General features: G+C 44.5%; 1 protein-coding gene across 2 annotated transcripts in view; it reads left to right on the top strand.

Moving 5' to 3' along the window:
* The window catches only part of SEMA3A (semaphorin 3A), a 469,097-nt gene that overhangs the window by 293,822 nt on the left and 147,695 nt on the right, over nucleotides 1-27,580 (top strand). Inside the window, exon 5 of one of the 2 annotated variants that reach the window (XM_069627820.1) lies at nucleotides 24,737-24,830. In XM_069627820.1, the coding sequence (XP_069483921.1) occupies nucleotides 24,737-24,830 (94 nt within the window). Of the gene's footprint in view, nucleotides 1-24,733; nucleotides 24,831-27,580 lie in introns of both variants that reach the window. The other variant, XM_069627819.1, reaches the window with a different exon arrangement.

Raw genomic sequence — 27,580 nt, 5'->3', positions numbered from 1 at the left:
AATCCCAGCTGCTCTGTCATGTGTCTCATTGTGTTCTATTGGCTGACACTCAGCATGTACCAACTAGCGACACAAATAGGAAACATACACAGAAGAAAGGAGCACATTCCAGGGATTTCAATATCCCATTTCAAGTGTGTGCACAGAATTCCTGATTAATGATGTTTTCCAGGTATTGCAAGCGAGGAGGTCAGTGAGGGTTATTCTAGAAAGGAAAGCTGCTTTTCGACTAACTCACTAACATGAGTGCCTGCATATCATGTCATGTTTTCCAGAACCATTTGTCAAGCTAAATAAAAGGTTTGGGCGCCGTGATTTAATAATTGAAAACGTATGGAGGGGAAGTTTTTTGGAGGTCGGTTTGTTCCGTGTGCACTGCTGCTATCTTTAAAGAAACAGCACAGGCCCAACTCGGTCTATGGTTGTTGATCATCTTTGCCGCGCTGCAGCCCATGCGATGATGCGGTTCAGATTGTTCTCAGCGGATGCTGGAGCCAGGGGGTGCTGCGGAGAGATCAACAGCGTAAGAATAGGTTCTCTGCGTGGGCACCTGAAAAGCCCCAATAATGCTATGACGTAGTGCAGGACGGCTAATCGGTGCCACACTTGTACAGGTGTTTGCTAGGGATGGGCCCCGGACATAGATTGTAACACTGTCACTTATTATCTCAGCTCAGTTGCCATGACCAGATCTGCTTTGTGAATGTGTAGCACATAGGTCCACACACACTCCCCGCTGAACCTGAGATCGGGTGATCTGCTCCCCTCTTCTCTTCCCCTAGTTGCTTGGGGATCCCTTACTGACATATTTCCCAACACTCCCCTCCCCCTTCTTAGCTCCCCGATTTCTTGTATCTCTGCTTCCCTCATTGTGTCCTTCCCCATATGACTTGCAAAGCACTCTGTTGCTTCCTGAAGCTACGTCTTGACCACGTTCCTAATAGTGGACAGGATGAACTGTAATTGAGGATGGCACAACTATAGTAAGAACATGTATAGACCCAGGCACTTACCTTTTACAAGCTGAGTACTTCTGACTGGTGGGTAGTTTTCATGAGTAGAACAGTTTTTTTCGTTGTTGAAAAGAATGCCAGTTTCTACTTTGTTTTTAAAAGCATTGACGGGTGCATTCTGTGAAAAGCTGGCAATTGGAGTGGAATGAACTCCAGTCACCCCGCACCCATCTTATGTTGCTACTGTGTTGGAAGCCAAACAGAGGTCATTTTCTGCACTGGTTCTATGGTGTGCTACTTAGCCACAGGTGGACGGAGGATAACACAGGGGCAACGTGCTGGTCTTGGAAGCAAAACCCCAGTTGTCCAAACAACTACCGGCCCATCACCACTGTCCCCTTCCTCTTCAAAATCTTGGATAAAGCTGCCCACAACCAAATCCAATATTACCTCAAATCCAATGCCATCATTGGCAAGAGACAATCAGGTTTCCGCAAAGGCCACGGCACAGAATCCACCCTGCTAGACTTAAAACAACCAATCACCAAAATAATGGACAACGGCAAACCTTCCCTCCTGCTTCTCTTAGATCTCTCCACTGCATTTGATCTTGTTGATCACAACATCCTAACCGCCCATCTCTCCAACGCAGCCCACTTCTATAACAAAGCCACCTCATAGATAACCTCCCTCCTAGAGGGAATGGCCATGAAGGTATATTCCGACCAGGCCAATGCAGCTCCCACGACCATCCACAGTGGAGTGCCCCAGGGATCATGTACCGCACCTACCCTTTAGAACTTATTTACAAAACCACTTTTTGACATGCTGGATTCGCTCGGCATAGCCTACACGAAGTATGCCAATGATACCCAAGTTCTCCTCTCCCTCACTGGCTCATACGACCATGACGCAGCAGCACTCCTTCAAATTTACACTACCATCCAAACATGGATGGCAGCCAATGGTCTCTGCTTAAATGGGGACAAAACCGAGATCATCCTCGTAGGCCCCAAGGAAATATTGCCCAAACACAACCAGAAATGCAACAACTTCACCATAGACAACACCAACATACCTGTCTCCACTTCAGTAAAGACCCTTGGAGTCTACATTGATTCAACCCGTTCAATGTCACGACAGGTTAGCGCCATTGCCTCTGCCTCAGCACACACTACCAAACTTATAAATGCCATAAAACCTTTTCTAACGACCCAGAACCGCCTCTCCATTGCCCGGGCCACAATAGGAGCAACACTTGATTACTGTAAGGCTCTCCTTGGAGGCACTTCAGCAAAAAAACACAACAGACTCAAAACCGTACAAAACAACACGCTATGCACTGCCCTCTGCATCCCTAAAAGAGACCACATCTCTCAAGCCAGACGACCAGCCCACTGGCTCCCAGTCAAGGAAAGGATGAACTTTAACATCCTCACTCTCACGCAGAAATGCATCAATCTCACTGCCCTATCCAACCTATCTGAAACAATATCCAGAAATACCTTGACACGCCCAAAAAGAAGTCACCACGCCAACCAACTCCATGTTCCCCCTATCAAAAGAGCAAACGCTGGAGGCATTGACTTTCCTCACATAGCACCCAAACTATGGAATGCCCTACCCAACGCACTAAGAACTGAACCATCCACATCCGTCTTTCGCAAATACCTCAAAACCACTCGTTTCAACTAGCCCCATCCGCTCCCACACTTCAGCATAGCTAGCAATGAACTGTATACTATGTAACTGCTAAACTGTAATGTAACCTTAGATTGCTATGTAAACACCAAGCTTTCTTCATCTGATGTAACTAGCAAGATCTTCTGTAACAGCGCCACAATGCCTACGGGCTGCTGCGCGGTTTAAAAATGTGACTAAATAAATAAATATAGAGCAACAGAGGTTCGAATCCCGGATCCTTGCTTAGAAACCGAACTCAGGTATTAAGCGTGTTATAACAAAACATTGAAAGGGCAAGTGTGTGTCTTGTCTACACCTTTGTGGTCATGCTTGTTTCAGGCTGCTTGGCTTCAAAGGTCGTTGGCAGGACCTCCATGGCTCTGTGAAGTCCACAGACGGGCACACTGTTACACCGATCCACTGCTCTGTGCATGCGGACGGATGGGTGATCTCCTTCAGTGTAGTGGGTTGTACTTCAGGCTTGCGGGACACTTCTGGAGCCACAGCAAAGTCCTGCTTTGCAATGGCATTTGCACTCAGGCAGGTGTCTGCAACCTCTGTCTCTCCAGATGATTTTGCCTGCAACTCCCACCAGCGCCAGGCAGCAGAGTCAATGAGGAGGGATCATGGGGATTGTAGTCCAAAATGCCTGGAGAACTGCAGTCTTGGACTATGCAGACCAGGTGGTCTGTCATTTGCACAGAGGTCTCTCTTAACATTTAGGCACAGAACACTCATGAATACCCCCGTAGGCCAATAAAGTGCCTGCTTTCATTCAGTGTTACCGAAAGGGTCACATGACCTGCCCCTGTGAGGCCAATGTCTATCGGATGAATGCAAACAACTTGAAGGGGGAGTCTGCAAGGATGCCTGAAAAACAGAACTAATTCTTTCAATATTTAAATGAGTCCACACGGAATGCTGATTGGTTCTTTAAGCCACCATCTCTCTCCACTAAATAACTATCATCACCTATTTGCTTAACTATTGCTTGGGTTACACCTGCAATGTCAGAATGGGCTGTCCTTTAATGAGCGCGTGCGGTATTGGGTCCATTGGGAGATGAAAGAGAGGTATAATCTGGAAGTGACCCTTGAAACACATAGGGGAGCTCATTTTGACTTACCTGTAGCCAAGCCAGGCTCCCTTGGACTTCTGCCTCTCACCCTGGCGGACATAGTGTTATTACTAATAGACCGGGCTAGGCCCAGGGTGGCTTCCTATCCTGTACACATAGCACTGGACTGGATCCGGGTCTTGACCAAGGTTGAGTGGAACTGGTGGAGGGTGGACTTCCTTCCACATGCCCGCATAGCAATCTTGGCATCCTTGCTCTGAATTGTTTTAAGTGGGTGATCAAAGATTGGCAAGAATGATTGCATGGGTTTATTAAAGCTTTCGTCACGTGACCTCTCTCCTTGAGATGAAAGTCAGTGCAAGATGCCCCTTGAATAGAAAGTTCTGTAACATGGTGAGGGTTACACTGTGCAGGCCTGGTTCATTAGTTTAGGCTCTCACACGTGTTTGTTCAGAACTCTTCAGAGCTAAACATTTACATGCAGGCCCAGAAGTGGCCGGATGTTTCCAATCAGCTGATCTCAGTGGGCACATAAAATGGAATCCTATAAACTGCAGTGCCTGTGCCCGCCATCTGTTCCCACTTTTAACCCTGGTTCTTACTTTCAGTGCCTACCTCTGAGGCCGCAACTACATGACCCGACAGATCCTTATTCACTGACCCATTGCTTCAAAAGGGGAACGGTGTCTTAAAAATCCCCAGGCAGGCCCGCAGATCTTAACATGTGCAGGTCCATGTGTCGAGAACAATAGAACCACGTGCAAAGTCTTGCTTGCGTTAGGCTCTGAATGGCTTCCATGAGATTTGCTTTTTCAAGGCCTTGTTTTTTACAACCTGATTCACTGTAAATAAAGTCCTGAATACATACCCTTATGTGACATCCTGACAACAGATGAGATGCTGCAAAACAAGGACGAGCACGTCATCAGATTGTGAATGGCATAGAAATACTACAAGATCTCGTTGTCAATATCTCAAGCAGCACCTGCATTCTATTGGCCAAGCAGGCGTCTACTGCCACCTCAGACCCCAATTCCACGCACCCCCACTCACCTGCAGGCACTGTCCCCGCACAGACGACTTGTGAGATGTATTTATGTTTATTTATTTATTTATTGCACTTGATTACACGCCCAAACCTGTATGTATCACGGCGTGCATACACCTTAGTCATACAATGAGTAAGGAGATGCATGCAGTCGCTTTGCCTGGCTGCACTCGCCCCATTTCGATGCGTACCCTCGCCTCTCAGTTTATCAGGCCAGCGTTGTTGCCATCATGTCCTGCAAAGAGCCCGCGCGGTGCCATCTCACTGTGGCAATTCGCCTCCCTGCGGAACACCAGCTTTCGCCCTGCACTCGTTCCACGGCTACTCCAATCTTTAGCACTCTCGGGGGCTGTAGGGTGCTGCTCATTCTGTAGAGACAGCCCTCCTTAAAAGTCCCCACTTCCTTCAAGGTTATTAAGTCGGGCTTCCGGGCGCCTAATGCCCAGTCTTGCCCGGACCCTCAGGCACTAGTGCCTAAAAAGAGCAACCAGTTGCAGTCTGTGAGATCACGCAGAAGTCTGGATATAGCCCAGTGCAAGTGTCCAGCTCTATCTGTTGCAGTGATCGAAGTGACTGGGAACGTTCGGGAGCGGTGTTCCACTACTTTTTGGTACGCTTGTACCGCTGATGTGTTGGCTTAATGAGCAGCAGTGCCACCTCTAGATGTCTACACGCATATGTCAAACGCCCAGACAGCAGGGGTGTCTCCATCCCCTCCCGAGAAGGCCCCCTGTTCCACTCTATCACCTATTCCTTTGGAGTCTCTTATGATGATAATTTAAACCCCCCCACCCCTGATTCATGTTGGTTGTTGACATGTTGGTCGATATCACCCCCATTGGTCTGATACATGGCTATGAAGCAGCTGTCACTGAGGGCTGCACGGACCCCCCCCCCCGAGTGACTGCTTAACCTGCTGATTAACGACCCCCACCATTCTCTTACACACTTTCTCTTAGTTTCCTTGCACCCTTTGACCTTCTTGACGGGAAAGGCGAGGCATTTAATATGCTCAGTACACAGAAGCTCACTTGAACATAAACACAATTAACGTAGCAAAACCCATGTGTATACATGTGTACACAGAGCAATCAGATGAGTCTTTCATGCCGTGTCAGGGTAGCCAGGGCTACTCACTCATTCTTACTTACTCATTACATGTTGTTTTCAGGAACACATCTGTATTGCAAGCTAACTTTACATATTAAGGACACGTGTAATTCAAATCTACAATGCAGCCAAAGCCCCTTTTCAAATATTCAATAGACTCACTTACAAAATTCTGAGGGCAGACACATGCAAGGTCACTTTAGCCTTGCACCAATGCACCTACCGGTTTCTCTGTATTGCAAATCTCGGATTTACAAAGGAGACTTCTGAGTTAACAGAGGAGAAAGCCGTGGGCACACGTGTGAGGTCAGTGAACACATTTACAGTGATTGTACTCGTTTTCTGCCTATCACTTTTTTTTTTACATCTCCACATCCATTCAGGAGGTGTCATTTTCAGAAAAAATACAAACATTCATGCAAAGCATGAGCATTTCTCTATTTTACAAATTCATGTTGAAAAGAGTCTTTACAGACCCCTAGGTTCATCGTGCTTCCCATGTGCCTGGCCATGGACAGGGTAAACTAGAAGGATGGGGAATAGCCCCAGATTAAAGAACACCATGTTGTTAATTACAATGTTCTATAAATGACGTTATGTAATGTAATTGGCATTTGTGTAGTGCTTTTCACCATTGGTATGGTCTCAACGCGCTATAGGTTGAACAACCTTGGGGGTCCGAAGTCCAGGTATGGGAAATTTGTCAGACAAACCCTCGCACAGTCCAGTCCTTCACCCTAGCCAATTTTCCACAAAGCAGCGGTGGAGACAGTCAGATCTGCCACTAGTAAACATCAGTCCTATCATAGCTAGACCTTGCTCACACTTGTATGATAGCAAGTTGCTGTGGGGGTATTATTTTGGGACCTTAGTAACCACCATGCCGCAACCAGTCATGGCTTTAATTTATGCATGTACATGCCACCAAGCTAACTTGGGTTGCACAATCATTATAATTAGTATCAGAGGTTGAGAGAGTCAAAAACAAAAAAACTGTACTTGCAGGAATGTTGTGTTTTATAAGCTGTTGGGAATGCACATGTGACCTTTGAACTCACCATGTGCCACTGTAGTTCCTGTGCTGTACATGTCAGGAGAATGGTACATCAAAATGCATATGCATGCACTGTGCTTTTTGCATGAAGCTTTATGAAAGTGTGGTCTGACTAGTAAACTTGCGCATACAGCAACCAGTAAAACTATGGGCCTCATCACGAGTTGGACGGTAGCCCTTAAATGTGGCGGTAATGCTCTTACCACTGCATTTAAGGGTTTGTCCACTCATGAGTTGGGCGGAATGTTTGGAGTTTTTACCTCTAGCGTTTTGCTGTAGGTTAATCTCCAGCTTTCTGGCTGTTTTCGTGCTATTACCGCCAGCAGTAATAGCGCTGAAAATCCCCTTAGAATCCTATGGACTCTTAAAGAAATGGGGAATTACATCCTTACCACTACTCGTGATGCAGCGCAAATTGTGCCAGACTAAGTAGCAGTAACACCATTAGCATTAGCAGTCTCCCGGCACTATTACCGCTGGGATACCGCCATGGCTGTGATGAGGCCTTATGGTTGCAGGCTAGTGGTTCTGTAGTGTAGATTTAGTACTTAAGATAACATGATCACAGCATAGCCTTCCTTGCATGACAGCCTTGGATGTGACACTTTCAGGAATGTTTCTTTCCTCTCACTTTTGATTTTTACCTCCTGGTAACTTTAGGCCTTTGTAACTTTAAAAGCTCATGCATTATTGCAACATAGCATCATATGTTCAGTTAGTCCAATAAAAGTATCCAAACTTACACTTTTGTGATTGCTTTTGTCAACTTTAGCAGGCTAGGACACTACAGCAGCAGCAACAGCAGGCTGCCAACGCAAGACGGGTGTCTGTGACATTGTGCACACAAACACATTAGCCACAAGCATGCAGGCTTTTGATGTATGCAGGTGGCATCAGTGCTTTAATTTGCTGTTTTTCTTGTAAAGGCCAGAAATGCAGGTCCCACGGATCAAAACATGAAGACCCACTTGTCTACTTGGAAACCCAACCTTTTGATTCAGTCAATATAAGGCCTTAGAGCTTGAGGGAGGGGTGGTTATTATATCAACCCTCCCACAAGTTATGGCCTGAGGTGAAGCCGAGGGTTTTAAGTTATGCCAAGCTATAATGACCCCTGCCGAGGTCCATAAGGCTAATAGCAGACACTGGTAAGACCATATAGATTTTAGAGTTGTGGTTGTGGTTGTAAACTAGAACTATTGTTTACTTGTGAGTACAATAAATAATTAGACTGTGTTAGTAAATGAAATGTGGTCATGTTTTGCAATATTATAATACAAATAAAATAGGTTGTCTTTATAAATTTATAATTTTAATGCGAAACTTGTTTGAACCGGGAAGGGTTTTTTTTATTTATTTATTTTTTAAATGAACATGCATTCGTTGCAATGCAGAACTAAACTGTTTCTCTGTAACAATGAGTAACACATTTGTTATGTGCTAGCTTTCTTTTTGGTGCTGCAAATTGGACATTGCTGTGAGAAACAAAAGGGTTTCCTGCAGAGAAGGAGTGTCCCGTTAATCAAACATTGTCTGTAAATTGCATTGCTGTTTCTCTGTTGGAATATTCAGATTGCAGTCAATATCAGTAGTTATCGACTGCTCGGTCAATAATGGCTTTCATCTGTTAATATACATTAGACAAACTGTACTATTTTGATATAAATGATGCAATTATCCCATTCATGGATAATCTAAACTAAAAGCATTCCTTGATAATACACCGCCAAAGCCTCTTTAATCAGGAGTGGCACCGTTCTTTCTAATTGAATTCTTTGTGGAATGGAGTGTGTATGTTATAACCCGACGTCAACACCTTGTTTCACTACAGACAGCAGTGAAAGGTGCAATGCACAATATTCTGACATAGTATCTGCTTTATATATTTAAGAAAAAAACAAATCTGTAAACCGATATCATATTTAAAATAATGAAAAGCTGTCCTGGTTTGGGGATTTTGTTAAGTAACAAATTCCAGAAGAAGAAAGTACGAACATTGGAGCCCAGAAGAAAGACACATGCCCACATCTGGTTTGTGTAGTAAATAAGTGAGTAGCCTGCGCTGTTTGATAGCTGAACTGTTTCCGGGGCAGTTATCCGCTTGGCTGATCAGCAGGGCCCACATGTGTCTCGAATAGGTGTCTAGGTTCAAAATATGCCCAGCTAATACCGCTTGATCTCCTAACTTATCGCGCGCTTTCATATGAGCTGGGCTGGAGTTATTGGATCATTTACTCGATGTCAAATGTCTGCAGGACTCTCCGCACAAGCCCCGCCTCCTGTCACTGCTGGCCGTTCAAAGTGATTTCAGAAATAAGCCAGTGTCTGCAGCCAGTGGCAGCAGGACTGGCTGAATCCATTATGGGGGAACTCAGAAAGCAACAGTGATGGAAATAACACTAGTCTGAGTTTACATCAGAAAATCATTAACCCCTGAGTGTTAGGCTATTAAGCAGGTCTATGCAAAAAGTACGAGCATACTCGTCCTTGGCACTTAACAATGTTTTATCAGTCCTATAAAAACAGCAAACAATGAATATATCATTACACTGTGTAGGTAAAAGTAAATATGATTTTGCAGAAGCGAGTACCCAAAAACAGCTTTACAGTACTTAATTCGTAAATTATTAATAATACATCAATATTGGATTAAAGCGCTATATAAACACAATAAATACAAATTGCATTCGGACAATTCACATATGTCTTAAATATGTCCATAAGGGACATAATAATTAAAACTTAAAGACAATACAAGCTCATTAAAATGAACAATAAAAGTGATAATTCATATTTCTCGTTAGAAACATTTCCATGATTTAAAATTCTAAATTGCAGTCATATATATATTAACACATGTACATCTATAATAAATACCAAGCTGAATATAGAAACATAGCTACCACTGCCTCCTAAAATGGCCTACTACCGTTTTTCTAAATAATAATAACAATATTGATTTTGTATATAGCGCTTCATGCCAGACTGCGCTGGCGTCTTAGCTCTGCACTGACAGGTGTTAATATGAACCCATTGTGAGTGGCACTTGATTTATTGACCAGGAAAGGATGAAATGCTGAGTGGGTCCCGCCGCGGGATTCAAACCTGCGAAGAGCAGGCTAACTGCTTGTCAGGGACACTTAACTTGCGTAGCTATCCACCCTTTCACATGACTTTTCTGAATCTGGCTAATAGTTGTTATCACAGCAGTTCCTGATAAGCTCCAACACTCACTATACGGAAGGACTCCTATATCTGGGGCATGCAGCTTTAAATGTCAATCCAGACTTTCTTATTCATTTTCCTATAAAAAAAAAAAATCTACAAAAATCAGTCTGAAGAGTCATTGGATTAACATGTATGTTGGACACGTTTGTGTAATAAATGCACACATGTATATTTCACTTACTTGTATAGGACAAGGGTCTGTAGCCTTCCAGATGTTTTGTAATACAACTCCCATCAGCCCTTGCCAGCTTAGTCATGGGTGTTAGATATCATGGGAGTTGTAGTTCAAAACATCTAGCAAGCTACATGTTGCAGACCACTGGTATAGGGCAAAGTTGCGTGAAGCAACACAGGGCTTTTCTGCAAGGGGAATGCACTAACAGGACACACTGATATGGATGCAGTGCAAAGTACGGAATATTAAGGGTGCACTCAGAAGGTGATGTGGGGTATAGATAGGGATAATGGTATACAGATGGAAAGGCAGAACAAGCTGAATAAGAGTGGTTCTGCAGCTCTCCTCCGGTAAACCCATTCTTGTGGGGGTACACACTTAAGGAGGGGGTGGAGTATGCAAGACACAGCACAGTACATACCAGACAACACTATCTTGCTGCATAGCAAGACAATAGTACTACATCTTGCTTGACGCACTAATACGCTATGATATGACCATCAGTAATTCAACTTTACATCTGTCCAGTACACTTGCATGGTTATAGCCACACAGCAATGGTTCTCTTAAGAGGTGTACATTGGCAACATGTCTTCATAGGCCTGAGGGTGGGTGTGGTAATAGTTCTGAGCTTTGATGGAAGGGTTCCTAGCCTGCAAACATGGACGATTAAGCACGTAGGCCAAAGTTAGCTTCTGACTTGGGCATTTTCTGGAGAAAACTTACACCAAGTAAAAGTTGTGGGTTGAGGGCACCTATGGACCCCGTGACAGACTCCCATTCGCTTAGTAACGGTGGTGTTCCTTGTTGGTTAAAAGTGTGCAAGTGCGTTCTAGTGATGGCTGGCGTAGAGGCTGCCTGAGGAAGCAGCAGCACCCTCCGCTGGGCTCCTCCTGGCTATGGTCTGACTTTTATATTCAGACAAACATAGGAAATGTCTGGAGTAAAAGTCCCAGGTTTGTGAAGAAGAATCTTCATGCTTAGAAAATACTTTCTCAGAATGTTTTTTCTAAGAATTGACACTTTGTAGTTCAACCCTATCCTAGCCTACTACTCTGATATAAAGCCCCTAGCCAAAATCCTATACTAACCTACTATTCTCATATAATGTCCCTAGCCCAAATCCCATACTAGGCTACTACTCTCATATAAAGTCCCTAGCCCAGATGACATACTAGCCTGCCCCGCTCATATAAAGTCCCTAGCCCAAATCACATACTAGCCTGCCACGCTCATATAAAGTCCCTAGCCCAAATCACATACTAGCCTGCCGCGCTCATATAAAGTTCCTAGCCCAAATCCTATACTAGCCTACCGCTCTCATATAAAGTCCCTAGCCCAAATCACATACTAGCCTGCCGCTCTCATATAAAGTCCCTAGCCCAAATCCTATCCTAGCCTGCCGCGCTCATATAAAGTCCCTAGCCCAAATCACATACTAGCCTGCCGCGCTCATATAAAGTCCCTAGCCCAAATCACATACTAGCCTGCCGCGCTCATATAAAGTTCCTAGCCCAAATCCTATACTAGCCTACCGCTCTCATATAAAGTCCCTAGCCCAAATCACATACTAGCCTGCCACTCTCATATAAAGCCCCTAGCCCCAATCACATACTAGCCTGCCGCTCTCATATAAAGTCCCTAGCCCAAATCCTATCCTAGCCTACTACTCTGATATAAAGCCCCTTGCCAAAATCCTATACTAACCTACTATTCTCATATAATGTCCCTAGCCCAAATCCTATACTAGGCTACTACTCCCATATAAAGTCCCTAGCCCAAATCCTAAACTAGGCTACGACTCCCATATAAAGTCCCTAGCCCAAATGACATACTAGCCTGCCGCGCTCATATAAAGTCCCTAGCCCAAATCACATACTAGCCTGCCACGCTCATATAAAGTCCCTAGACCAAATCACATACTAGCCTGCTGCTCTCATATGAAGTCCCTAGCCCAAATCCTATACTAGCCTGCCACGCTCACATAAAGTCCCTAGCCCAAATCCTATACTAGCCTACCGCTCTCATATAAAGTCCCCAGCCCAAATCACATACTAGCCTACCGCTCTCATATAAAGTCCCTAGCCCAAATCCTATACTAGCCTACCGCTCTCATATAAAGTCCCTAGCCCAAATCCTATACTAGCCTACCACTCTCATATAAAGCCCCTAGCCCAAATCCTGTACTGTCTACTACTCTATTCATATAAAGTCCCTAGCCCAAATGATACACTAGCCTACTACTCCCAAATAAAGCCCCTAGCCCAAATCCTATACTAACTTACTACTCCCATATAAAGCCCCTAAACCAAATCCTATACTAGCCTACTACTCTCATATAAAGTCCCTAGCCCAAATGCTATACTAGCCTACCACTCTCATATACAGTCCTTAGCCCAAATGCTATACTAGCCTACTTCTCTCATATAAAGCTCCTGCCCTAAATCCTTAAGTTGCCTACCCCTCTCGCCTCCCACTCTCATATAAAGTCCTTAGCCCACATCCTATGCTAGATTCTATATTTTATAGAAAAACATACACACATAAGTCTAAAGTGTTCAACAACTAAAACGATGCTTGACTGTTGCTTCTGTTCCAGGTTTTATTCCCTGGATATATAGTGCTGTAGGTTCCTCTGTAATGGCTAAATGTTCCAAATGTCGTCCCAAATAAAGTCTTAGTTAAGCTATTTCAGTACCCTGAGTGCCATTTCCACTTGTTTATCCAAGTCTGAAGTGTTTCTGTTCCCCTCCCGGACTTCACACACTCTTTCACTCCACTCGCTGCATTTCTCTATTTGTCGTCCCTGTTCTAGGGTATCTTCACTCTCTCTCACTCTTCTGGGGTTTCTTTACTCTTATTCCCCTCTCTTGGGTTATATTCACTCTCTTAGGTTGGCTTCCTTCAGAGTAAGGGAAGATGTGTCATACGTGACGCCTTCAAACGGGGCTCATCCCTTCTCTTGAAACAAAGGGGACGAGTCTCTTAGTTACTCCTTCACACTGGGCTCACCCCTTCTCACATCTTGCCATCTAGGAGTAATCAGACTGCCCACAGCCCCTTCTTCACTGAGAACTCCAAGTCCCCTAGGCCCTTCCACAGGCTAGCACAGGCTGCCTTTCTTCCAGCCCCTCTGGCTCCTGGATCACAGTGACATGGGCCTCCTCTCCCCTTCCGGGTTCAGATGGGCTCCCTCAGACTTCCCTCTTCAGCATAGCTTGTGCACTGCGTTCCCTTAACCAGCGAGACTGGGTAACCATCCTCAGGTGAGACAACTTGCAACTGAACTTGCTCTTCTATTTTTCAGACTTTTTCCCTCTTAGTCAACAAATGATTGGCTGAACTGCCCGGCTTCACCACTTCTGCAAGTAGTTCTTACATCCTAGCCTTCCAGGGTACATCATCCCCTATTGGTCTGTTCGAAAAACTGTTGAGTCAATTTGGAGTTGTTAACTCTCCCATATAGGAGCTCTGCACATGTTTATCTGGTTTGCTCCTCCTGGTTAGATGGGTCACAAGGCTCTCTGTGTTCCTCTTGCTTCATGAAATAAGCCTTTGTTTTATTTCCCCATCCGGTTGTGGTGGTGTAGATGCTGTTAGATTAATTAGGAGTCAGTTTACCCAAAGTCCTTAATCGGGAATTGAACCGGGTCTTCTACATGGGAGATGTGCATTCTACCACTGTGCTATTTCACCTGTACTGCTGTTCAGTGTGTAGGAAGGGGAAGCCTTTTCCTTGCAGCTGCTAAGTGATTATCCTCTCTTCATGCTGGAGCCTCTTCTCGCTGCATGTTGCCCGCTTGACCAGCCACTCCTCTCCTTCCCCCGCCGCAGGGATTCAGCAATATGTTATTTGTGTGAGCCGAGGAAGAACCTCGATTCACCACTGGACCTGATGTTCATATTGTAATATGTGTGTATTTGTGAACACATCATAACAATTGCACATGATGACATAAGCTTATAGGTCCAATAGAAATAATATGCCCCAACCCAAAGAAACAGGCCTGCTTACGTATTAAAAGGAATTTGTAAGCATATGGTTGAGTTGAGACAGACCAGTTGCAATAGTGAAACCAAACCTAGATAAAGTCGAGTGCATTACATGATATGTGACTAATGATACAAGAACTCCTTCTCTATCATAAACTGCTTAAAATGTATCTATTCTAATTAGGATCTCTCAGGCTTATGGCACCGCTAGGAGCACACCAAAATACCCACGGGCTGTTGTGGGGAAGAACAGCAAAGGAAACTTGTGTTCAGAAAATAGGCGGACAGTGAAGGAGTGGAGTGAAGGAGGGGACCCCTCTGCCTCAACCAAAGGACAGAGTCAGAGTAGCAGAGGTGAAGGGGGGGACCAGCCTTTAAAGTCCAAAGTTGGCGCAGGACAAGAGACCGAAGGAGTTAAAGGGCTGTGTTGGAAAGGCAGCCCGGGAGGGACCTGTGTGACAAAGAGGGCTACAGAAAGGACACAGGACCAGAGTGGACAGGCATGGGAACCTGGACCACCTTCTAAGACTGGTTCTCATTGTTAGCAGTGTAGGACTGATGTATTCTATTGGTGGAGAAATAACCCCGCAGCTGTCATTTAGGTTAGGTTCAAGAGCCGGCCTAACTAATCCTTTCATGCAAGTTCCTCAAGTTCAGCTGCTTGGACCAAATGGATCAATGAGTCTAAAAGACTTCTTTTGGCCACTGCTATTGAGGTGTGAGCCTTGGTAATCACTTGAAATAGGTGTACCTTAGAGAATACCATTGAATTGTTGAGGAGTAAATGCACCTCTGTTATAATCAGCTGAGCTTGAGAAAGAGCAATAGAACTGCCTTCTTGTAATGGGAAGTTTTAAAGGAAGGACTGGGAGGAGATGTCAGGATGGCCTGCATCGCAAGAGTCAACGAATCAAGGGAGATGCATATAGATGCCATGGTTATTGTAATGTATTATTATTTTATTTTATTTGCATTTTTAAAGTGCTCAGACAGCCCAGGGGCATTGAGGCGCTGTTACAGGAATATGTCTTAGTTGCGTATTTATAACATGCTTAATACCCAGAGGGTTCTAAGCGCGGACCTGGGGATCGAACCTGTGTTGCTTCCTGTCGTCTTGTTTCCAAGGCGAGCATGTTGCCGCTGAGCTATCCTCGTAATGTTAACCTTCAGAATCCCACTGACAGCAGCATCCATATATACTGCATTGAAGCATGTGCAAAATTACACTTAATACATGCATGTAGAAAAACTCCCTTCTAGACAGACTTTTGGTAATGGATAGCCACTGGAACCGCCGTGCAACTCAAGTGGTTCTCTAATAGTGGCGGGCCAACTGGGGCTCCCAAATGACACGGCTAACATCCAGTTGTGGTCTGAAGACCTGGGAACCAAACCAGCTGCCTCTCTAGAGGAAGGAAGCAATCAATGTCTAATACAGGGCAACCTTTGGCAGAACCGACACTTCCAATACAAATACTCTTCGACCTCTGGCTCTGTCCATGCTTTTCACTACAGCTCCCATGATCCTTCACCATTAACTATGCTCTGTAAGGCTGATCGGATTTGCAGTACAATACATCTGGAGGGGCAAAGTTTGCAGACGGATCTGAAAAGAATAGCACTTGCTTACAATGAAACCTGCTATTGTAGCTCTTAAAAACTGCATGTAAGCGCTACATCAGAACACAACATATTTGATCAGTGACGGTGCATTGAGAAGACTGTGATGATGGAGGTACACGCCGGGGGTTAGGGTTTGCACCATACGATGCGCCAACCACCACAGAAGGTGGGGGAGGGGGCTTAAATTGATCTTTTCATGTAAGGCGGGCACGCACATTATTTTCATGACGTGCCAAAGCCCTGGCGATGAAAGGAATGACCATCAAGAGAGGGCAAATACTTTATTCAATAGTCATTGTTTGGTAATGTTCAAAGGACCAACCTGAAAAGTAAATTCCTTGAACATCATTTAAAATGAACTTAAACTGTTCTATGGAGACACAAAAGGTTGGAGGGCTGCAGTCAATGTTGAAAGCAGTTTGTGAACCAGAGGCAGAGCTTCACAATGGGCAGAGCTGCACCAGTCTTCCAGACACCTGTGTGTCTCTGGGTGCGCCTGGCGCTCCTGCCCAGTCACTGTTTGGAAAGAGCTGAGCTTTGTGGCAGAGTGAAAGCCAGGGCACAGCTCTGGAGGCTTGTTGACTAAGGTCTGGCATTGTTCATGTGAGACTGGGCAGATATGGTTTTAACAATGGTGGGGGGGAGGGGAGAGGGATGGCCGACAACCCGAGCACGCCGTCAGTGCACACCATGTGCATTCCGACCGAGCTCAAGTTTCAATCAAAAAGCTTAAAACAACACGGTTTCCCATCAATAGAGAACAGAACGTGCCTTTGTCCCGCGATGCCTGACATTGCGTTTCGTGATGAGAAACAGAAGAAGGCAGCAGCGCCATGGGCGGTGGTTTCTGATTCTGTGCAGGGGCGGGCGTAACTTCCGTTCAGATTGCCCTGCATTTAGGTATGGCTGATATGATATGATATGATATGATAGATTATTTATAGCGTGCTTAATACCCAGAGGTTTCTAAGCGCGGACCCGGGGATCGAACCTGTGTTGCTCTGTGCTGTCTTGCATCCAAGGTGAGCTCGTTGCTCTTGAGCTATTCTCCCGAGACACAGAGAGGCTGAATCACCTCGAATCTGATTGAAGCCATTGGGATAGGTGATTGTACCCGGGTGACTATTGCGCGAATAAGTGAGCGTTCCCGGGTGAATATTGCTCGGATAGGTGATTGTACCCAGGTGAATATTGCTCGGTTAGGTGAGCGTACCTGGGAGAATATTGCTCGGTTAGGTGAGCGTACCTGGGAGAATATTGCTCCGATAGGTGAGCGTACCTGGGAGAATATTGCTTGGATAGATGAGCGTACCTGGGAGAATATTGCTCGGTTAGGTGAGCATACCTGGGAGAATATTGCTTGGTTAGGTGAGCGTACCTGGGAGAATATAGCTCGGTTAGGTGAGCATACCTGGGAGAATATTGCTCGGTTAGGTGAGCGTACCTGGGAGAATATTGCTTGGATAGGTGAGCGTACCTGGGAGAATATTGCTTGGATAGGTGAGCGTACCTGGGAGAATATTGCTCGGATAGGGGAGCGTACCTGGGAGAATATTGCTCGGATAGGTGAGCGTACCTGGGAGAATATTGCTTGGATAGATGAGCGTACCTGGGAGAATATTGCTTGGATAGATGGTGCGTAAACAGTCTTCTTTATTGTTTTACTTCATTACATGGGATTTATTGTTCAGGTTGAATCCATTCAAATCTGATAAGACTCCTTTTCACAACGACATAGGTTTGTTTTTTGAACGGGTTCAAAGTAATACCACAAATTTGGAGAATGGGGAACAATGTTTAATTTTATTTTAATAATAGGTTGAGACCCCAAGATAAACAGGGCTGCAGGAGTGAAACCTATTATAAATGTAATACACACCTTATATGTGTTGCTAGTGGTAATGTTAGTGCTGCCATCTTAGTTGGAAGGAAGTGTGCCTTTCGTGGAGTGGACCGTGGTCTCAGTTAAGAGGTGATACCCTTTGCCTTGCCCCCCTTGCTAGTTTGCCCAGACGCGCCCATTTCGGGAGCACGAAACCTGCAACATGTCTTGGACCCCAATACAATCCTCCCCAGCGGAACGAGGAGGCGGGAGCTCAGGGACACATATCAGGATCTACCCTATTCGGTGCCCCTAATCCACGGCCCCCCTGCTCCCCTGGAAGGATTGGCTTAGGCTGCAAAACGTAGTAGAGGGGCAACAGAGAGGTCGCGAGGGAGACGGCAAGCCGCTGAGATCCTCAAGCGTCTTCGGAGCCAAGGTCTCATCCGTCGTAGTCATCACGCAGGAGAAGGTGCGTAGTGGACTAGAAGCAGGGTGGAGGGGCGGAGTGAAACTGCTGGTGTTGTGTTTAGCCGCCCACTAGGCCTCTAAATAGTGCCATGAGCATTGTGTACATAGTTGGCAATCACTGGCTATTTTTATTTAATTGGGCTCTATTTTTGATACAGTACCAGTATATTTAGTCCATATCAAGCAAATGAGGTTTCCCTTCATTTGCATGAGACTTTGCCAGATGTTTCCAGTAGTTTGAATTTGTGCAAGAGCACTCCTGAGATCCCGGTGGGGTTTATCATCAGAGATGCAGTTAAGATGGAGTCGCATTGATATGCACCTGAAATTCAGCACAATGTCGCCCTTGTATTGCAATGTTTCACAGAGTCTAAAAATGTCTATAATTCATGTACACACTATACTTTTTTCATTTGGCTAGAATCAATTTTCTAAAATGGCTTTGCCAGTGAAGCCGTCATGTGCTGGTGGTCAGTTTTAAACTCACTCCTTAAAGTGATTTAACTGCACAGTCTTTCTCCTGTTTTTATGTGTTGGTATTAGTATAGCATAGTGTAGCGTAGTTCCATGTCTTCTGAATACAAGCATTTATGTATAAAGTCCACTAACATTAAGAATCTTGTTTACTTTTTGAATTATTTAGAATATCGCCTGTAGTTTTTTTTTTTTGTGGTGTTTTTTTTTCATGTTTAATAAATTTGTATCCGGTAAATTGCAAGAACAATATAAATATAGCATGAAGATACATAACTTATATCGCTTCTACAGATATAGCACCTGCAGCTTTTAAGGCGCATGAAGATACATAACTTATTTCGCTTCTACAGGCATATTTATTTATTTATTTTTGGATTTGTAAAGCGCACTGTAGCCCTCTAGGTAACAAGGCGCTATAAGTATACTTAAGGAGGCTTGCTTGTGGGTTACAATAAGCGGCCCAATGTGTGAAGCTTAACAACATACAGTTATTTATAAAGTTGAGTTACTGAGTACAATGTTCTACAATACAGAGTATGTCGAGTTCAAGTTATAGCAGGAGTAGAAACATTATATAAGAAGAAAATTCTCTTTTGACAAAGAGTGTTGTTTTTAGGGCTTTGCGGAAGGTGGCATGGGACTCGATAGATCTAATCTGGTCTGGGAGTTTGTTCCAGAGAGTGGCGGCCATAGTTGGGAATCTAGATCCTCCAGCACGCACTCTGCGTGAGTGAGGTACTGCGATGCGGTTAGCATATGCAGTTCTTGCAGGTCTGGAGGCTGTCTGTCTGGAGATCCTTTGCGTAAGGTATCTGGGGGCGAGGACTTGAATACATTTGTGGGTTAGGGCTAGTGTTTTGAAGACAACCCTCTTTTTAATAGGTAACCAATGTGCCTGTCTTCTGATCGTGGAGATGTGTTCCCTGCGTGAAAGGCCAGTGGCTGCCCTTAAGGCATTGTTCTGTGCTATCTGATGTTTGGCCAGGTTCTTTTCGGATGTGCCAATGAAGAGGGTATTGCAGTAATCCAGTCTAGAGCCGATGAGGACTCTAGCTATGGTGATACAGTTCGGTTGGGTTAGGAAGGGTCTGACAGCGTTAATAAGTTTGGCGTGGTAAGCTGCAGAGGATGCGATGGCGTCGACCTGCCTGTCCATGGTGAGGCTTGGTTTAAGGTACACGCCTAGTGTTTTGTGATACTGTGATAGGATGTCATCAATTGTGAATGTATGGTATTCCTTGGCAAGTTTATTTAGAGTGAAGGGGGATCCTATCGGTAGGAGTTCCATTTTGTCACTGTTTAAACAGAGCCAAAGATTGTATGGTGGAGTAGATGAGGTTGAGGGTGTTGGAGTCAGCTAGATAGTCTCCTGTGAGAGGTATGAGCACCTGGCTGTCATCTGCATAATTAATATATGAGATGCCCAGCGAGTCTAAGATGTTGAATAAGGGTCTGGTGAAAAGGTTATACAGGGTAGGGGCTATGCACGAGACCTGAGGGACCCCACACTTGATAGGGCTCCGGGTGGCATTGGCCGATTCGGAAAAGATCTTCATTACTCTCTCCTGAAGGAAAGAGTTGATCCAGTCTCAGGCCTTAGGAGAGAAGTTTGCCGTGGAGTTGAGATGGTGACATAAGGTTTTGTGCTCAACAAGGTCGAAGGCAGCGGAGAGGTCTAGTAGCAGGAGGAGAGCAGGTTTGCCTGCATCTCTGAGGTCTTCTAGTTGGTTTTTCAAATGTAGTAGTGCCGTTTCTGTGCCATGGCGAGGACGAAAGCCAGACTGGCGAAGTCCAAGAAGGTGATTGTCCTCAATATATTTTTGAACTTGCAGGTAGCACCTGCAGCTTTTAAGGCGATGTGAGAACAATTGGCACATTTTAACAACACACCACAAAACTCAAGTTGAGGCCCAAAGGAGGACAAGAAAAGGCTCTCAGGCAATTATGGGCAGTTGTGGGATTTCTGCATCTTTGTTTTGGGGTTTTGGTTCTGCCACTTACCTGGAAATTTGATGAGCACCCCCCAAGAGCGCGTAATGAGCTGTGAGTGATGACATGGTCGGAGAGGCTGATACACAACACCACTGCACAAACACAGCTGTGTTTGTGCTCATTTCAAGTCATATTCTTTGAAGCTTGTATGGATGCGTTGACAGGCGCATTCGCCATGAAAGCGCAATGGAGGGGAGTTCAAACAATGCCTGGCATTCCGATGGAAAGTCGGGTAGTGCGGCAGGTTCACGCACAGGCTGCGGGCCCTGGGGTGTGTCAGCGCGGCATCACATGACAACTTCGTAAAGCTGCTGCCGGGGGCAGTGCTGCACAGAGCGACCCAGCCCTTTCCAAAGTAAACCCACTTAGAATAATACAAACTCAGGCTAGGATTTTAATTTCTACAAATTCTCTGACAAGGCCTCCGGGCAGCTCAAAATATGTAAGTGCTTGAAAAATGCAAACATGGCAACAGAATTGAACTCATTAGAAACTAGGTATGTTGACGTTTGCAACGGTATACAGTCTTTATAATGACTCCCCACCCTCCCAAAGAAAAGAAAAATACATGTGTTATGGTTTTCGTAATCAGGATTTCAGTATAGGTGCATTCTTCATGACATGTGTCGTTATAAAGTAAAGACATGTAACCATTTGCAACTTGTTTGAGAACCCTAGCGACCGTGTGTTCATGCACACGGCCCTTGAAAGCGTCTGTGTACCAGTTTACTGGGACCAGAAACACATTGAGCAAGGAGTTCTAGAAATGTTCAAAAACAGGCTCTCGTAACATATATATATGGTCATATGATCGTGTGTGTCTATATTCTGCAAATGCAACCACTCTTCAGGACCATTTAAGAGTAGGCATGCACATACCGAGAATCGTGTGTGTGAGCTTATGCATGCACTGCGTATGTGTCTGCACATCCATGTTCAGTGTGCAACAGGCGTAGCATGCAGAGTAACACGGGGCAGTTATTGGGGAACATGTGGCAGGACTGGAGGGCAGACTGAGCTGGAAGCGAGGGTGGCCTACAGAAGTTGGTCATCAGGAAAGGCACTGGGAAGGGGGTGTTTGTATCCTAAGGGGTGTGCTGATGGTGCTGCTTGATAAGGATAATCACAAGTCCCACCGCTTTTATGAACTTCTGCCCTCGTCTGTGATCAAAGGGGCATTTCAAGTGGCCAGCCAATTTCCTAGGATCTTGCCCACTGTTGGCAAGAGCTGGGAAGTTGGGCACGGCAGATGGCCCGGATGAGTTTAATGTGATTAAGTGTGATACGCATCTCTCGGCTGGCAGTTCAGGGTGTGATGATTCACTCGGTACACATCAATTGATTGAAGTCGGAATTAAGTAATATTTTGTTTTCCGCCCACAAGGACTAAGACTTATCCCTGTGACACGGCGATGCTGGATGTAATGGTTTGGTTGGTGGCCAATATAAATAAAAAGGAAACCTATTTTACGGTTTGCTTTCACTGTGGGTTTCATAGCAATGACTGGGCACCACCTGCATTTTGCACAAGTAGCCTTAGCAGCTAGCTCTCCGTAATGCTTGCCATGAAGTTTGAAGCTTACATTACTGGCGATGCATTTGTATGTTAATGTCTATTAGCACTCTGGTATGGGGAGCTATCCAATCAGGTGGCTAGGAATGCAGGCTTGAACCGCTGGGGAAAGCCCGTATTTCATGCTGCCTGGCTCCGCCTGGCTCCCCCTGCCGCCATCTTCCCCCACCCTCCGTCCCCGTTTTCTTTTTTTTATTACCCCCCTAACTTACCTCGCTGCCACTGCCGCACCTTCCACTCTGCTCCCGTTGACTGTTATGGAAAGGGAAAAGGGGCTCTGTAGGCAGCCCTGCTTTCCCTTTCCATGGTTGCCATCTTGGAACAAAGTTTTCGTTCCGTCAACGCGATGCCGCGAGGCGCGCTGTTCATAAAACGAAAATAATGTAAATGATCCCAGTCTCAGCCCATGGGACGTGTGTTAATGGACTTATTTACCCATTCCACAGGAATCACCAGGGGGCGGCGGGGGGGAGGGGTGTAACGGCTAGGGCCCACGTTAAAGACGCTTGCTTCGCTCGGGCAGGTAACTCTGGCCCAGTCGCCAGGTGAATGTCATTGGTAGGACAAGCTTAATCCTGATGACTTCTGTTTGAATCAGACCCACAAATCATATTTAGCGTCACTGGGTAACATCTATGTACAGCTCACAGGCCTTGCTATGTGCTTCCTGCACCATTCCATGTAACAGATGAGACTTGCACCTCCTCGTTTGGGCTTCCAAGATTGCCAATGACATGTGAACGCGACTATGAGCTCACAGCTTTTCAATGATTAATGCTGAAATGTTGGTCTGCAACTAAGACTTAAACACGTGCACTCACACAATGACAATAGACTCATCCAAAACACATTCCCCAAGTTAACTAAAAGTAGAGCAATCTCGGGTCACGCAATGCATCTGTAACAATGGGCATCAGGAAAGCTGCTGTCAGCTGGTGACGCTATTTCCACACCGCAGGCACGGCACAGCACAGCATTGCAGGACACAGCTGTTTCACCACTGTCTGCCTATTTTATGCAGACAGACATTTTATAATAAATTCCTCGAGCCGGATGTGTTTAACTTTGCACTGAAACCAGATGTAAACATAACGTTTGGGACACAAGTGAAACCTTTGCACGAATGGTGTGACACTTAAAAACACCAGATCTACAGACATGACTGTGTGAAACGTGTGACTTCTGCATGCAAGTGTTGAGTTTCGCTAGGAGTCAGTCCGCCCCACGCAAGGAAGCTGTGTTTTGAAGTGGCCCAATAGTGTTTGTTGGTTTGATATCACGTGAACTAGAATGAGAAAAGCATTAACTTACTTGAATATGAGCATGTCGCCTATACATGCCATTTGCACACATGCAGGTGTTTCCGAGCCTACTGTTTATAACAGTGAGCGAATGTGTTATTCGTCACTGCTCGGTCCGTTATCATGGCTTAATGCCCTTGTGTGCACTCCTATCCTGCTTTATTGCCAAGTTCTTTTTTCACCACTACTGTTCTGCATGAGGCTGTGAGTAATTCTCATTCTTGGATCACCTAAAAGGATGACTCCAGATAATCATTGGCGATTCCATCAATACATATTGATTTAAAAGTGTATATAGGCTATTTTATGAATACTCTCAACATTTTGGAACCCCCCCCCCAGTCCAATGCATGCATACTCTCATGCATCCTGCACACTTGCAGCTGCAATACTGTTCATGCCATCTTACTACGCAATCACTTCCCCCTCTGATGTTAACTAACATGAATTATGGTCTAACATATATATGTGGTCAAATATTGGGGTAAGGGGTTCGATCTGAATGACAGATTGTGCTCTCTCTGTGAACACAAACAAACGTGGTGCAACTCAACCACCCGCTCACAGACAACCGAGTTGTACGTAGGCCCCTAAGTAGAACCTAGGCCTCCTGCTCCTACCCATGTTATGAAGAAGTGATGCAGAGTGTGGAGCAGCTCATTTAGGTGTACACACCACCCTCCCACAAACAATGAAACAGAAGTACTGTGATGAGCACATGGTAATCTGCTCCCCGCCCCCCGGCCCCCCCAAACTATCGTTTAACTGACTCACAGTGTATGACATGAATACAGAACTGAAGTGTTGACCTATATTACATTGTTAAATGTATAATATATACTTTGGACGACCATATTCTTATAGTTTTCATTTTCACACTGTGATTGCAAAATGTTCAATGGCACACTCTTAGAGTGTGACTGAATATCGTGTTTCCTACAATTTAAACATGAAAGTACTAATGAAGGCACACTTTTTTTTTAACACAACACAATGTTGTCACACCAAATGGCTTGAAATGTGTTTTTACTGTATGCTTTAGGGAATATTTAAACATTTCATACAAAGCAAATATTGTGTTGTAGTATTATACAAAGACAACATTTTTCACACATTCCACACAACAATTCATTATTTCTCTCCTTTCTTCAGCAGGAAAACATTTTTAAGTTGCAAGACTCGCACTTTGAGAACGGCAGAGGGAAAAGTCCGTATGATCCAAAATTGTTGACCGCCTCTCTTCTAATAGGTAAGGAGTTATGAATAATGATTGCCATTAATAGGAGAACATCTGCATGTTAGACTGTTAGCCTCTCACTGTTATCAACATGTCTCGGCAAAGGTCGTGTAACACAGATTTAATCTGAAAGGGTACAATTCTGATCTTACCAAGTGAGTATTTTCCTTCAACGAGACCCATTTAGTTGACCCTGCTGGTTAATGATTTGACTTTGATCTGGGTTTATGCAATAGAGTTGATATGACAGTGAGTTGGAGCAAGTTAACACTTAATGTAATATAGATGTTCCTTTCTGAGGGTTTGTTTTCTGGCTCCTGCTGTAGAATCGGTACACACAATGTGGTAAGCATGTCCAGAATTGTAACACAATATAACAAATGTCTTTAACGTTTTAATTGAGTATGTACAAAAACAAAATGCGGTAATTATACAAATACATAATCACACAGGCATATGCAAGGAGAATTGACTATTCATCGAAAAAACAAATTAGATAAATATATGCACCAAACTGGGTGCACACACAAACCACTCGCAGCCCCCCCACCCCCCGCAAAAGAAGAAAAGAGGAGCAATTGAGACAGGTCTGTGCCACCAACGTGCCAACCAAAGCGTGTGCAATAGATGAGCATCAGTGAAGTAAAACAGAAAAAAAAGCAAGCACAACATGCCTGACAAGAGATGCACATTGGGCCACAATTGTGTGTTGACCCAGCACGTAACAGGTGTCTACAATTCAAACTGCCAGATGGGCAAAATGAGAACCAAGCCACAGGGATAGCAAGATGTAAGACGCTAACTCAAGTTTTGGCTCAAACCGACCAAAATTATTTCAAAGGGCCATGCCTTCCTCAGGGCAGAAAGAGGAGTCGGTGAAGGATTAGGGGGGTACTGGACTCCTGACAAAATGCAAAAGAAAATGTATGCTAATTTAAATTGTGCACTAATGTGTTCACAAAACAACATCACATCTACTTTTATACAGCCATACCTAATTATATTATCGACTGAAAAATGTTTTTGAAAGATGACAAAAGAGCCATGTGTCTGAACAACGACCTGGGTCCCCAAACTATTTTCATGGAAAAATCTAGGAACAATCAGACCAGAAAATGTACTCACAAACAAGTCCTCAAATATATACCACCACTATACACATGGCGAGCAACAACTGGAGTGATGGAGTCAAAAAGGAAAACAAACTCAGATGCCACAAAACGAAAGTTGGATTGGTACCGGTGTCGGGCAAATTGGAATGGTGATTCAGTGTGTGTGGACATCTCAATGGAGCTTCCATGTAAGCGCCGGTGCGCCTCCACGCCGCCACTCTCAGGGTGTATTATGCTGCCTAGTTGAAAATGATACCGAAGGCATCACACAACCTGATGTTGAATCAGCACTTCGTCGATGCTGTACATGATCTTACATATATGTTGAAATGTGTGCATCAATTACATATCAACACAAACCACTTTAATGGAGAGGGCACCCACGTTTGCGACTTGGGAAACTTTCAATTTGGAGGTATGGATGTATAATTACATAGCAGTATCTTCTTGAAGTCATTTGCAATGAGCAACAAGCTTAATGTCTTCCTGGTGTCCTTATTCTGGGGCTATTTTGTTGGAGATGCAAAGGGCAGGTTAAAGTAGTGGATTTTTGTGATAATTTGATCTGAACGAAGCACACTTAGCTCTGGTTGATTCTATTGAACAATGGACCTCAAAACAAGACCCCTACAATAGTCTGTTCTGGATAATTAAATTGATGGCCATTTTCTTAGTTTAATGTCCCCTTAACCCAACAACCCCACCCACTCTCTGGGAAAGTATACACAATGTTTTCTTACAATGTTTTTGGTTTGTTCTGAATTGAAATCATACAACATTTGTATTATACACACACACAGATCTAGATATTATATGTAACTGTCATATAACACATACATGCAATACTATCTATCAGTGTGTATCTCAGTAATGGAATGTGCAAACAACATATATTGGAAATGACATGTATATTTCATGCCACCCCATGCATGTGTAAATGAAGATTCTGAATGACGCTGCTGTCTGAAATAGGTGCTGATTTCAAAATGACAGATTGTATCATTCGCAAAGACATTCAAAGTGTGTTCGGATTTGTTATGAGTCTGCAAATATCAATAGATTGTCAACTGAGCCTTGACAAATCACGTCATCATGGTAGTTACAAAATGCCAATTGACAATGTACACAACACATAATTATTATGTTGGATTTTTGTGTTTTGGTCACCGTTGCCTTTATTTCTGTTGTACTTCACTAGGTGACAAACTCATGCAGCAGCTCTGAAACATAAGAATTCACAGAAAGGGTAATTTACGTAGTAGTCACATAGAAAGATCGGTGTCATTGCAGCCATGTTACAATCCGCTGAAATCAAAATCACAGCTGCGGTATCTACTCCAAAGTAAAACTCTGTTTGCCTTATGCAACACACACAAGTTCAGCTTCCTATACCTCTGTATGACTCTCAGGGCTCCCTTCCCCGAGCATAGGCCCTATTTATGTAACACACAGATTCTGCTTGTCAGGATGTGCCCTTCCTTAATCACAGTTCTTTCAGGGGCAGAATTAGAAACTTGTGAGAACGCCAGGCTCTTTGCTCCTCCTTAGCGCAATCACTCTGATGAGTAACCCCTCTCCTTTCCTTCTACTTTCACAAGTCTCTTAACTTTCCTGTGTTGGAGTTTCCTGCACCCCTTTTCAAATGTCCAT

The sequence above is a fragment of the Ambystoma mexicanum genome, chromosome 12, assembly GCF_040938575.1.
Source record: "Ambystoma mexicanum isolate Mex_15411 chromosome 12, UKY_AmexF1_1, whole genome shotgun sequence".
NCBI classification, from domain to species: Eukaryota; Metazoa; Chordata; class Amphibia; order Caudata; family Ambystomatidae; genus Ambystoma; species Ambystoma mexicanum.
Note: the sequence above shows the minus strand (reverse complement) of the source record. Positions and strands in the feature narration are given on the sequence as shown.